The 14,224-nt window shown below is 36.6% G+C and overlaps 1 protein-coding gene and 1 long non-coding RNA gene across 19 annotated transcripts in view; one reads left to right on the top strand and one right to left on the bottom strand.

Moving 5' to 3' along the window:
• LOC144309457 (outer dynein arm-docking complex subunit 2-like) overlaps positions 1 to 14,224 on the top strand; it is a 271,308-nt gene that overhangs the window by 107,995 nt on the left and 149,089 nt on the right. For 17 of the 18 annotated variants that reach the window (XR_013375451.1, XM_077890518.1, XM_077890512.1 and 14 more), the window contains one exon: positions 1,152 to 1,394. Coding sequence is in view for 17 of the 18 variants with exons in the window: in XM_077890518.1 (XP_077746644.1) it covers positions 1,152 to 1,394 (243 nt within the window). In the remaining variant the exon portion in view is untranslated. Of the gene's footprint in view, positions 1 to 1,151; positions 1,395 to 12,775; positions 12,970 to 14,224 lie in introns of those variants that run through there. The other variant, XM_077890526.1, reaches the window with a different exon arrangement.
• Positions 1 to 14,224, bottom strand: part of LOC144309462 (uncharacterized) — a 186,917-nt gene that overhangs the window by 1,795 nt on the left and 170,898 nt on the right. The gene's annotated exons all lie outside the window — the stretch shown is intronic.

The following is a 14,224-nucleotide window of genomic DNA, read 5'->3' on the forward strand; positions in this document are numbered from 1 at the left end:
TTATTTTAATAAAGAATCGGTCCTAATATAACTCCTATAGTTTTTATACATGTACCTTCTAGACCAATTTTGCAGAATCAAGGTATTTTTAGAAATGAAAGACTTCTACTTCCCATCCCACCACCTGGCAATGGTTTTCTGTGCCTCACTAAAGGACTTGCTGACATAGTCTGTGTGTTGAGTTCTTTTTTTGGGGGGCAGCTGTTTAAATTATAAGTATCTCTGATTTCTTGTAGAGAAAGGGTTGATGTGATGGTGAGGGGTTGAATTTCCCACTGAATCTTTAGAGATGGAAGTGGTTCCATTCTTTTTCCTTTTTTAAAGATAATTGAGTCAGCTGGATGCCAGTTAACCAGTTAAAGAGTAGTCATTTTCAAATTATTTCATTGAATTTTAAAATACTTGTAAACTGATTTATTTTAATCTTCAAATTTATCTCTTCATATACTTTTAGAGTTCTTATGCCCTATGATGGATATTCTGAGGCAACCCTTCTTTGTATCAATGTGATGATTTTTTTTTAAGATTATATATTTACCTGAGAGAGAGAGAGAGAGAGAGAGAAAGTATGCATGTGTGGGGAGAGGGTGAGAGGGAGAGAGAGAATCTCAAGCAGACTCCCCACTGAGCATGGAGCCCAACTTGGGGGCATGATCTCTGAGTGTTGAGATCATGACCTGCACTGAAATCGAGAGTCAGATGCTCAATCAGCTGAGCCACCCAAGTGCCCCTCAGTGTGATGATTTAACAAGAAATTCACATCTTACTTAACAGAAGATAGATTTATTTTTGCTTTGTTCATGTAAAATAGTCTCTGTGACATGGGAAAAACACTTGTAGAATAGTAGAACTGCTGACACTGTCATTTGGAAGAAGTTGTAGTTGTCTTAGAGACTGTATAGTATAGTGATTAAAGGTGCAGATGGCTAGATATGGATGCCAGCATCGCTGTGTACCAAGCTTCAAATGAGCTTTCTGAGAATGGGGATTGTGGTCGTACTTGCATCATAGGGTTTTTGTAAGGACTGAGTGAGCATATGGTTGGCATTTGGCAATTTTGTGCTATTAATATTATCAGCTGATTTTATACCAAAAGTAATATCGTTCCTCTCTTTCCCTCGCCCTATCTCTTTTTCTTGTGATGAACTTAGGTTTCGAGAATACAAAGCCATTGAAACTTTGGTGGGACTTTTAACTGACCAGCCTGAAGAAGTACTTGTGAATGTGGTTGGTGCATTGGGAGAATGTTGTCAGGAATATGAAAACCGTGTCCTTGTCCGGAAATGTGGTGGCCTTCAACCACTCGTAAACCTCCTTGTTGGAATAAACCAAACTCTTCTTGTCAATGTCACAAAAGCAGTTGGTGCTTGTGCAGTAGAACCTGAAAGTATGATGTAAGTAGCTTCACAACTGAAAGATTTTATTTGAGAGTGTTAGGGGAAATGCTCAGGTCATAATAGAATAGTGTCATCACTTAGAATTGGCGTGCATAAATGGTGAAAAAGTAAAATGGATTTACTTATAAATAACCACAAGATTATCAGTCATGAGTTACAGAGCCACATTGTTCCTTTGGATGAGCTGGAGGGCTGAGGCTGGGCATATTGGGAGGACTTAACATTCCCAGTAATTAATATCCCACCTGGAAACCTTCATATAATCAACAAAATTTTTCTCTGCTTCCTAAGGAAGAATTATCCATCTATCTAACTGAGACCCTAGGTAGTTCTAGGTAGCATTCTCACAATATCCTTGTTTCTCAATTCAATTCAGCAAACATATTTTAAGCACCTAACAAGTTAGCTGTGAACTAACAAGGGAAAGAGACAAAGAATTTTAAGCTGTGATCTTGTTCCTTAAGCAAATTTTTGTCTAATTAGGAAGAAAAGACTTAAATGTTGTACAACGTAAGAACAATAGCAAGATTATATAGAGATTATATATACATACATAAATATATATTTAAAAATATAAACATTTGTGTATAAATTAAATGTAAATGTATTTACATGAAATATGATTGTGTGTGTGTGTGTGTGTGTGCAGAAAGGCAAGAATCCATATGGGCCAAATATTGTATGAGGGTTATCCGGAGAACCAGAACCAACAGGATGAGAAAGGTGGGAGGAGTAGGGGGGATAGATTTAAGGAATTGGTTCAGGTGATTGCGGAGGCTTGGCAAGACCCAAGGCTGCAGGCTGGAGACTCAGGAAAGAGCGGCATTTTGAGGTCAAAAGCAGTTTGCTGGCAGAATTCCTTCTTGCTCAGAGGAAGTCAGCCTTTTTTTCTACTAAGGCCTTCTGATTGGATGAGGCCCACTAAGTCATGGAGGATTATCTGCTATACTCAAAGTCCACCAATTTAAGTATCAATCTCATCCCAGAAAACACCTTCACAGAAATATGCAAAACAATGTTTGAGCAGGGGCGCCTGGGTGGCGCAGTTAGTTGATCACTTGACTCTTGATCTCAGCTCAGGTCATGATCTCAGGGTTGTGAGATCAAGTCCCACATCAGGCTCTATGTTGAGTATGGGTCCTGCTTGAGATTCTCCCTCTTGCTCTGGTCCCCCTGCTGGCATGTATGCTCCCTCTCTCTCTCTCTCTCTCTCTCTCTCTCAAAAAAATTTTTTTTGATCAAGTATCTGGGCATCCCTTAACCCAGCTAAGTTGACACATCAACATTAACCATCACATATCCACCCCTTGTCAACTTGGTACCCACTCATGCATCTCCTTAAACCATACTTAATCTCCATAGAAAGATAATAACAAGGCCATATTCCTGCCTACCACTATACAACTATCCAGTGTACCACTGAAAATGCACTTAGCCCTTTTCTTAGAAGAGGAAGCAAAGTTCTTGGATGATGTTTATTCTTTTCCTTGATATTCTATAAATACACTGATGTAAAGTTCATCATACTTAAAAACTATGATAGAAAGTTAATGTCTCATTTACATGATAAGAGGATAAGAGGGAAGAAAAGAAACACACACACACACACACACATAATCCATAACAAAATAAGGAGTATTTGTGACAATCACAGTACTTATTCTGTAACCGGCCATGTGGTCATAGCTTGTATTTACAACTACCTTCTTTCATGACCCATTCCATATTCCCTTTGCTTTCAGCAAGCACTTTAGCTGGTTGTGGTTCTTTACCTGGTGGGGTAACCCAAACCTTCATTCCTGAAGGTCTGGGCCATTAGTATTCCTGCCTAGAGTGGGTTGTTACAGTTTTCCATCTACCTTAATCACAGGGCATGGTAATACTTAAGAGATGCCCTGAGGGATCTCCTGTTTTCCAGATATAGTCTTCTTTACCTCCATTGTGGAGTAGCAGTCCCTTGATAATTGGGATCAGTCACCCCAGCCAACATAGTAACTCCCTCCATTGCTTATTGATATAGAGGCACGGGGAGGCCAGAGTGCCTGGGAGGCAGGTTTAACTTTCAATTCAGTGTAACCACTGTTGTGTCTCCTAGTGGAAGCATTCCTCCCTGTGGGACAAAGACCTCCAAACCAGCAAAGTATAAGGTCACAGGAACAGGAAGCAAAAAATTTGCTAGTGGATCAGTCACTAGGGGTAATAGTGAGTCATTTCCATTCCCTGATTCCTAGACCCATGAATCCTGGCTATGTATGAAAGAACACCAAGTTATTTGGCAATTGGTTAGCTCTATTGGCCTATCCTATATAATCCCAGAGATCTGACAACCTTCCTTCATTTCATCTTTTTCTGTCCACTTCAGTCCAGGAGAGCAGTGTTTATTAAGATGGTTGATTGGATCCATGAGTCACACCTATAATCTTTTAATCATATGACTCTCCTATGTATCTCCCATATCATTTCATTCTGATTCACTCCTTCATTCAGCTCTTCAGTATGTATGACCAGGCACCCAGGGCTGCTGTGTAAGGATATATCCTGCACAACTCTAGGGAGCACCATTCCCGTGGACATATACAGAGCATCATACTTTGGGGCCATACATAAAACCCTGTGGAAATGTATTATTTCCTATCTATTTTACCATTTGGTACCAGAAGCTTTTACCCTATGCCAGTCGTCTCTGGTAGTGCCCTCTTCCTTCTCACTTTCCTGGCTTTTGTGATTCATTTGTGTTCATGAAGGTCCTCTTCCTTCATGGGAAGCCTGCAATTCTAAGACAGCCCTGAAACACTGTTAATGTGAGTCTCATCTCACTGCATATCTGGAATAAAAGTACTAAAGCCTCTATAATTCTTTTTGGATTTGGCTTCTGGAACCTTAGGCTCAGGGATTTCAGGCACCAAGGAACACTAGCTGTACTCATGATAACTTCAAGGAAAGAAGGGCTTATAAAACAGTTTTCTATTGTATTTCTCTTTCGGAAAAACACATGGTGTTCAGTAGCACATGATAAACACTTGTCAGTATTGGGTTTATGTATTTCTTTTGATCTTTGGCTCTTGCTTACTTTTTGTCTCTCACATCTGCCAATGACACCAGCTGCCTCTGAACTTGTTTTGAATGTATCCTCCTGCTCTCTGCCTTTAGTTGAGGTTCTGGCATCTGTTACCTGGACAATTGAAGCAGGTCCTATTTGGTCTCATCTCACATCTCTCCCCTTCCACACCTCCCTGCATGGCACTGAAATTTATTCTTCCAAACTGTAGGTCTGATAGGGTTGTTTTCTTGGCCTAAAGAACTATCAATGCCCTCTCAAGCTTTGAAAACCCAACCTAAGTTCCTTACCCTGGTATTCAAAGCATTTGCCTCCTGGCCCCTTTCTACCTCTCAAGCTTCATCTTGAAAGTAGAGTGTATAATGTATATATGTATATAGTAACCATCAATTTTTCCCTATAGTGAAGAGTCTGTTTCTTGGTTTGTCTCTCTCTGTATTTTTTCCTTTATTATTTGTTTCGTTTCTTAAATTCTACATGAGTGAGAATATGATATTTGTCTTTCTCTAATTTCACTTAGCATTATATGCTTTAGCTCCATCCATGTCATTGCAAATGGTAAAAATTGTATTCTTTTTATGGCTAAATAATATTCCATTGTGTGTATCGGGGTGTGTGTGTGTGTGTGTACACTTGGGCTTCTTCCAGTAGTTTGGCTATTGTAAATGCAATAAACATAAAGGTTCATGTATCACTTTGAATTAGTGTTTCTGTATTTTAGAAGTAAATACTCAGTAGTGTGATTCCAGGATCATAGGGTTAGCTCTATTTTTAACTTTTTGAGGAACCTCCATACTGCAGAGTTGCACCAGTTTGCATTCGCACCAACACTGCAAGAGGGTTCCTGTCTCCACATCCTTGCCAGCACCTGTTGTTTCACATGTTACTGATTTTAGCCATTCTGACAGGTGTGAGGTGATATCTCATTGTGGTTTTGATTTGTATTTCCTTGATGCCAAGTGATGTTGAGCATGTTTTCATGTGTTTGTTGGCCATCTGTATGTCTTCTTTGAAGAAATGTCTGTTCATGTCTTCTGCCTATTTTTAAATTGGGTTATTATTTTTTTTGGCTGTTGAGTTGTATAAGTTCTTTATATATTTTGAATACTAACCTTTTATTGTGGATCTGTCATTTGCAAATATCTTCTCCCATTAGGGTGGTTGCCTTTTAGTTTTGTTGATTGGTTCCTTTGCTATGCAAAAGCTTTTTATTTTTATTAAGTCCCAATAGTTTATTTTTGCTTTTGTTCTCCTTGCCTCAGGAGACATACTTAGAAAGATTTTGCTATGGCCGGTGTCAGAAATTACTGCCTGCACACTCTTCAAGGATTTTTAAAAATATTTTATTTATTTATTCATGAGAGATACACACACAGAGAGAGAGGGAGAGGCAGAGACACAGGCAGAGGGAGAAGCAGGCTCCATGCCAGAAGCCCGATGTGGGATTCAATCACAGGACTCTGAGATCACACCCTGAGCCAAAGGCAGACTGCTCAACCGCTGAGCCACCCAGACGTCCCTCTTAAAGGATTTTTATGGTTTCAGGTCTCACATTTAGGTCTTTCATCCATTTTGAGCTTACTTTTATGTATAGTATAAGAAAGTGGTCCAGTATCATTCTTTTGCATGTAACTGTCCAGTTTTCCCAACACCATTTGTTGAAAAGACTGTCTTTTCCCATTGCATATTCTTTCCTCTTTTGTCAAAAACTAATTGACCACATAAGTATGGATTTATTTCTGGGTTTTCTGTTCTGCTCCAAGAATAAATAACAAATATATTGAATTCCATTCATATAGGTTAGAATTCATTATTGCAAAGCCCCTCCTTCTATTCTGTATCTCTGATTTAATGATTTCCACATAAGTCATTACCAGGTTATCTAGTTGACCTGTAAAAATTACTTTTAAATGTCATCATTACATTACTTTTACAACAGGCCTTCAAACTCTTTTTAATATAACTATATTAGGCAAATTGTTATATTGATTTTTCAGTTGAACCCATTCAAGGAAAAGCCAGAGAAAACAGCTACATTTTTTTTAATTAAGATTTATTTATTTGACAGAGAGAACACAAGCAGAGGGAACAACAGGCAGAGGAAGAGGGAGAAGGAAGCTCCCTGCTGAGAGGGAGCCCAATGCAGGACTCAATCTAAGGCTTAACCGACTGAGCCACTTGGGGACCCCATATAGTTTTCTTATTCTGAATCTTAACATAGGTTTTGAAGCAACAAAATGTAATGAAAGAACAACTCAGTAATAAACAGCAAGCCTCAAGGACTTTCTGACTGAGTTGAGGAGACAGACAAGTAATTTTACTATGTTAGAGTAGATAATGAAATGGCTATAAACAAACATTATTTGTAAATATACAGTACTAGTTTGAATAGCTTTATGCAACATTTGACTTCTGGTTAATATGAAAACTACAAAAAAAGAGAAGTAGGAAAAAGGTATGTCCTCTCAAACAAGGAAATGCCACAGTTCCAAATCTTAAATGTAAAACACACCTGAAAAATGTAGGTAAATTACTGACCTGTGTGTAATATGTTGACAGCTAACACATGCTGCTTCATATCTCGAGATTTCCCCCCAAATAAGTGTCATGGTCATGAAATGTATAGCCAACCTTTTTTTTTCTTCATAACAGAGACTAGGGGAGTAAATAGGCCTTGGAAGAAGTGAGGAATTTCCCATCAGAGACCTAGTTTTGCACGTAAAACACCAGAAGTGGAGCCTAACGAAAAGTCATATGTACATGTTATTTTATATTGTCTACAGCAGTCTTCTAGCCCAAGCAGACTGTTGGAGACCCCTTGGAGTGAAAAGAATACTAGAGACTATGACTGCTGGATTGCAACACAATGAAGCTATAAATTTTTAGAGATTTGGAGTAAGCCAGATTGACTGTTTGAATGCTCAAAACTGAATGAAAGAGATGTGTTCACAAGGCAAAGAGAATAGCAGATTTTTGTAGGATTTTGAGGTAATTCCATCATAAAAAGAAACAGATAGATTCAGACAAAAAATTTCCCTACAATCACAAGGCTATTAAGACAGTATACTCCCTCATAATAAAGGAGCCAAAAGAAATTACATAAAATTTTACAAAAAGACTTTATAAGACAACTTAAGTTGTTATGACAAACTAGTTGTCAGAGCTCAGAAGAGAAATAAAAAAATTATTGAACTTAAAGTCTGAATAGATGCAAAAGAAGTGTGATAGACACAACCAAAAACACCATCAGGCAAGTGGTATATAGGAAATGTAAAATGAAATGAAGAATATATTAATATTACAATAGGGAAATTGGTAAATATGGAACCCAAGGAGACCCAACTTAAACATAATGGATATTCCTTAAGAAGAGGCTAGAACCAGTGGAATATGATCTTAATTAAAGATAACAATAGAAAAAAATTTTATGTGATTCTGTAGACCAAAAGACCCAACAAGACCTTAGTAATATTGATACAGAATAGCCTACAGTAATGCATCCTGATAAATCTACTTGTATCTCAAAAGTAAAGGAAAAAACAAATATATCTAGGCAAAAGAACAAACCATGAGGACAAAATGCCTTCATATTCCTCCACAACTTCTTTTAAGGTCAAAAAACATTAATTAAAGGATCAAATCCCACAGATTAACATTGTGAGGTAGAAAAAAAATATTACCCAAGAATTTCACATCCAGCCCAGTTGTTCTTCAAGTGTGAAGGTAGTAGCACATTCTCAATCATGCAAGGATTCGGTAAACATAGTACTAGATCTTCTTGAAAAAAATTGCCAATTACAGAAAGTCAATCAAGAAATTAAAGTATTTTAAAACAGCAAACTAGGGATCCCTGGGTGGCTCAGCGGTTTAGTGCCTGCCTTTGGCCCAGGGCACGATCCTGGAGTCCTGGGATTGAGTCCCATGTCAGGCTTCCGGCATGGAGCCTGCTTCTGCCTTCTCCTGTGTCTGCCTCTCTGTCTCTTTCTATGTCTATCATGAATAAATAAATACAACAGCAAAATATGGCTAAAATGTATCAGTAGAGACCATTGAGTTTCTTTAAATATTAAACTAAGGAAATAATGGAGGAGTTATCATTGGAGGAATCATACTATTTTATAGATACTAATGATAATAATTTAACAATACAACTATCTGATAAAAATAAAACAAATACAAGATAAGTGAGTTATCCTCTTTCACATAAATGAATCAGTAGATACTGTATACAACCTTCTCTTATCTGTTTATCATCTATGCATTCATTTTCTCTGTCTATCCATCCTGTTTAGCTTTAGGCATAAAGAAATGTCCAGAATCATTTACATTAATTATCAATGATCATTATTTCTGAAAGACAGGATTTGGGATCACTTCTTATTTTCTTCTTTATATGTTTCTATATAGTCTATATGATAAATACATATCATTACAAAATTAAAGTTCTTGTTTAATACCTTTCACAATCCCCTTTTATTCTGGGGCGCCTGGGTGGCTCAGTCAGTTAAGCATCTGATTCTTGGTTTCCGTTCCGGTGATGATCGCAGGGTCCTGAGATGGAGCCCTGCATCAGCTTCCCGCAGTCAGCATGCAGTCTGCTTGAGATTCTCTCTCTCCCTCTGCCTCTCCCCCCTCAAATAAATAAATAAATAAATCTTTTAAAAAACCGTAGATTCTGGAACCATTGCTTGGATGCCAGTCTTATCACTTACCAACTATGTTTCCTTTGGCAAATTATTAAACTACTTGATGTCTTGGTTACAACATATATAAAATGGGAATGGTAAGGATACCTATCTCATTGGATTGTTGTGATGACTGTGTTAATTAATATGTGTAAAGTACTTATGTAATAAGTACTGGGTAAATGTTCATGTAGCAGTGGGTTCGATTAATAACAATTTAAAATGATAATACGTAAATAGAAAATTAAAGTCAGACTGTCTAGTATCTGTACTCATCTACAGATGAATTCCTTGTTTCTATGTTACTTTTGCATCAAATTAATCATGCTATTTAATTTGCTTTAAGTTGAGAACAAGTGGCCCCTAAATGGGGAATAACTCACTTTAAACTCTCACCTGCAATTAGAAGCTTGGAGGCTGTGGCATTGATATGTAAATAGGCAATTACAATTCAGGCCTTTGCATCATGCTAATACATTTACTTTTTGTTTGAAAGTTGACTGAAAGTTACAAGGTTTTAAGTATAACATGAGACAGAGGATCATGTTAAGGGATCATTGTAGGCCAGAGGTGAAGGTGGCTTAAACTAAGCCAGTGGAATATAATATAATAAAAAATAAAGAAATTGACAGATTAAAGAGATATAAAGGGGAAGAATGAATAAAACCCGGTAAATGATTAAACATGAGTTCTAAAGAAGAAGGAGTAGTGATGGATAATATTTAGGATTCTTTTTTTTAATTGAATAAATTTGATGTGTCACATTATGTGAGTGTAAGATGTACAGTATGTTGCTTTGATATCATATGCATATTTAGGTTTCTGACTTTGGCAACTAGATAGATAATGGTACCACCACTTACTGACATGGGGGATATAGGTACAGTACTAGTGAAGGAAGAAGGAACTTGACTAGGGGAGGAATGAAATCAACTTGTTCATCATTATAGTACCTAACACAGTCCAAGGCTCAGGGTAGACACCCAACAAACATTTCTTATGGAATGGATGGTGAATTCGGTTACAGTTGGGTGGACACTGAGGTTCCCATGGCATGTTCATGTGCTGATGGCGACCAGTTATTGGATTTAGTCGTGTCTAAAGCTCAGGATAGAGATGCAGGTTAGACATAGTGTCATAATATTTGGTAACTGAAGTCATAGCTATACATGAGAGATTGTGAGGATGAAAGCAGAATGAACAGGATCCTACTTGAACCTGATCTTTCAGGGAGAAGCAATGTACAGGAAGTACCTATAAAGAAACAGAAGAATCAGCAAGAGTTGTGAGGGAAATTAAATGAGTTATTGAAAAAAAAGAAAGAAAGAAAGGAAAGAGAACATTTAAAAGAGCAAAAGAGTTCAAAACTGTCACATTCTCTGAGAAGGCCTCATAAGATAAAGACAAAATTGTCCTTCCTTGTGCAACAAGGGGTTGATGGATCCTTTTGTACTCTTAAATACGGTTTTCCCACAAATGTTTTTATAAACGCACTAAGGTGGTTTCAGAAAACAGTGTTTTGAACTTGGTAAGAATCCAAACAGCATTGCTCTTGGCATCATATTTCAGGCATGGCTGTTCTTGCTAGATTTGTAGGATTTATTGCATCTTTGAGCTTTCAGGTAAATGGTAAGGAAATGACAAACAAATACCTCTCCCGCATGTGAGTCTGATATAATTCATTATTTTAATGACTAGCAGTTTTATGTTTTAGTGATTTGTCTGTGGCTGTGGCTGTGGCTAAGGCTTAGGTCACATAGCAGGATAAACATATACTCATAGCACAGTTTTATGAACTTTGTGCAATAGAATGCATAAGCAGTTCTCCCTTTTAAATAAGAATCAGAAACATCTTAATAATAACAATTTGGCTACTGAATCAAAAATGATTTTTGAGAAACCAATGATTTCATAAAACTCTATTGGCTTTTTTCAGTACTTCAGATGACTGCTTTTAGAAACTCAATATGAATTATTTCATATTAATTATGCCCTTGCCCAGGAGCTAAAATGGAACAGCATTCTGACATACAAAGTTCGTGAAAAAGTAGATTTTTTGTGCTGAATTTTCTCTTCTTGTTGACTTAATATCTACTTGAAATGTACAAAATTCATCTGGAAGTAATCTGGCTTTCAGGTATATGAAATCACACCAACATTGCAAAAAAACACTTGCAGTTTGCGAAATGTAATTTTCTATTAAAAGACTGTAAAAATCCAAAATAAAAAGCATAGAAGCTTAAAACTTAATAAATATCCATGATTTATTTTCTACGTCAGGATCTTAACTTTTTAAAAACATTTTTTAAACTTTTTTTTAAGACTTATTTATTATTCATAGAGACAGAGAGAGAGAGAGAGAGAGAGAGAGAGAGAGAGAGGCAGAGACATAGGCAGAGGGAGAAACAGGCTCCACACAGGGAGCCCAACGAGGGATTTGATCCCGGGACTCCAAGATCACGTCCTGGGCCAAAGGCAGGCGCTAAACCACTGAGCCATCCAGGGATCACCTAACTTTTATAGTAGCACCAGACTTATGGAAAAGTTGCAAAAATAGAGAGATTTCCCATATACCCTTTATCCAGCTTCCCTTAACATCCTCCATAACCACAGTGAAATTATAGGACTCTTTGTTGAAGTGTAGATTTTTCACTTTGAAGAGTAAAGTTTCCTTAATGTGGATTTTGTGCATTTTTGTTCAGGTCATTCCTAAGTATTTCATCTTCTTTGTTGATGTTATATATGGTTTTTTTCCTGCCATTATGTCCCTCAATTAATTGTCTCTATGAACACTATTAAATTTTATATATTAATTCTATATGGAGCTATCTTACAGAATGCTCTCATTATTTGAGTTCATTTTATTATTAACTGTCTAAGCACAGTGGTTGACACACTGTAGCCCATGGTCCAAACCCTTTCTTTATAAATAAAGTTTTATTGGAACACAGTCACACTCATTTATTTATTACTGTCTTTGGCTGCTTTTTGGCTACAATGGCAGGGTTGAATAGTTGCAACAGAGACTGAATGACCCACAAAACTAAAATACTATCTACCTGTTTACAGAAAAATTTGCCGACTTCTGCCCTAGGGTATTCCAGAGAAAATTTTATCTCTTCTTTAGAAGTTCTTTAAATTGATTTCTCTTGTCTGATTTCATTAACTAATTTCCTAGCATAATACTGGATAGTTGTATAGTCAGTGGTCTTCTTTGCCTTTTTTCCTGATTTTAGTGGAAGTGCCTCTAGTATTTTTATAGCAAGTAAAATAACATCTTGAGAACTAAATTATATATTTTATCATCTTAAAATTCAAATTAAATTAAAAATCAATTTCTATTTTAAAGTGTTGTTTTTAATCAGAAAAGTATTTAATTTTTGTCAGAGTGTTCGAACATTTATGGAAATAATCATTATGATTTTTCCCTTTTATGTGCTCATATGGCCTTAAGCGGGTTTCTAAACACTGAACCAACCTTGCATTCCAGAAATTGTTTCATTTGGTTATAATGTACTGTTTTCTTAGTGTAGTATCTGCTTTTGTTTCCTAATATTTTATTTTCTTTTTAATGAAATGAGTGACGGTCATTGGCTTGTTTCTTTTTTTTTTTTTTTCTTTTCTGTCAAGTCTAGGTATCAATGTTGTACCTGCTTCACAAAAGGAATTAAGTCTTCTTTCATTTCTTTACTCTGGAATGATTTATTGATCAATGAGACCACCTAGACTTTAAAGGTTCAATAGAAGTCTACTGTGCAATCAAATGGCCCTACTATGTGTGTGTGTTATTAGTTCCTTATTAGCTTTCTCTAGTTCTTCTATAGAATCTCTTTATCCTCCCTACTCTAATGGTCATTTATGGCAATCTGCATCTCCTTGTAAAATGTTCAATTTCATTGTATGACAGAATTTATTTGAGTAAGTGGTCTACAAAGTCATATCTTATGATTTTTAAATTTTGTCTTTTTAATGGTATATATATATATTTGTGTGTATATATATATATATATATTTGGTGTATATATATTTTTTGGTATATGTGAGCTTTCATCTAGTATTTTCCTGATCAAATTATCTGGTTATTCTATTTTGATTTTTTTTAATTGTTTAATTCTAAAAAAAACCCAGGGTGCCTGGGTGGCTCAGTTTTAAGCATCTGGTCATGATCTGGGGAAGGTCATGATCTGGGGTTCTGGAATCAATCCCCACATCAGGCTCTTTGCTTAGCAGCGAGTCTGCTTTTCCCTCTCCCTCTGCCTCTGTGATCTCTCACTCTTTCTCTCACAAATTATTTTTTTTTATCTTTATTAATTCCTTGTTGCTTTCTTTTGGTGTATTTTGTAACTTTTTTTCTAATATTTTGAGCTAGGAAGTTATTTAGTTTCATTACTGTTTAAATAATAAAAGTAATTTGTGCATGAATTTTCCTCTGACATGATTTAAATATCTCTTGTATAGTTGATATGTAGTGATTTCATTATCATCATTTTTTGGAAATCCTTTTATATCAGTTTTTATTTTCCTTTTAGCCCAGGAATTGTTTAATAGATTTTTTTTGTTATTCTACAAGGAAGAACTTTTTAATTTTTTGTTTTGTTAGCTATTTCTCAATATAAAGGCATCACCCACTTTTTGAAAGTTAACATTATGCCACATCATGTTTTTGAAAGATCTACATTAGTACCTGTTCTCACTAACCAAAAGAAATCTGAAGATTTTTGCTTTTTTTAAAGATTTTATTTATTTATTAATGAGAGACAGACGGAGAGAGAGAGAGAGAGAGAGAGAGAGAGAGAGAGAGACAGAGACAGAGACAGAGAGAGACAGACAGAGAGAGAGAGAGAGAGAGAGAGAGGGAGAGACACTGGCAGAGGGAGGAGCAGGCTCCACGCAGGGAGCCCGATGTGGGACTCAATCCCGGGACTCCAGGATCATGCCCTGGGCCAAAGGCAGGCACCAAACTGCTGAGCCACCCAGGGATCCCAAGATTTTTGCTTTTATGGAAAAAAGGCAAAAAGCAAAAATAGCATTCAGCATTCATTTCTCAGTGAGCCCTTACAGAGGTAGTGTGCATTCCAAGCAGT

Source organism: Canis aureus, unplaced genomic scaffold, assembly GCF_053574225.1.
Source record: "Canis aureus isolate CA01 unplaced genomic scaffold, VMU_Caureus_v.1.0 NW_027326411.1_RagTag, whole genome shotgun sequence".
Classification (NCBI taxonomy): Eukaryota; Metazoa; Chordata; class Mammalia; order Carnivora; family Canidae; genus Canis; species Canis aureus.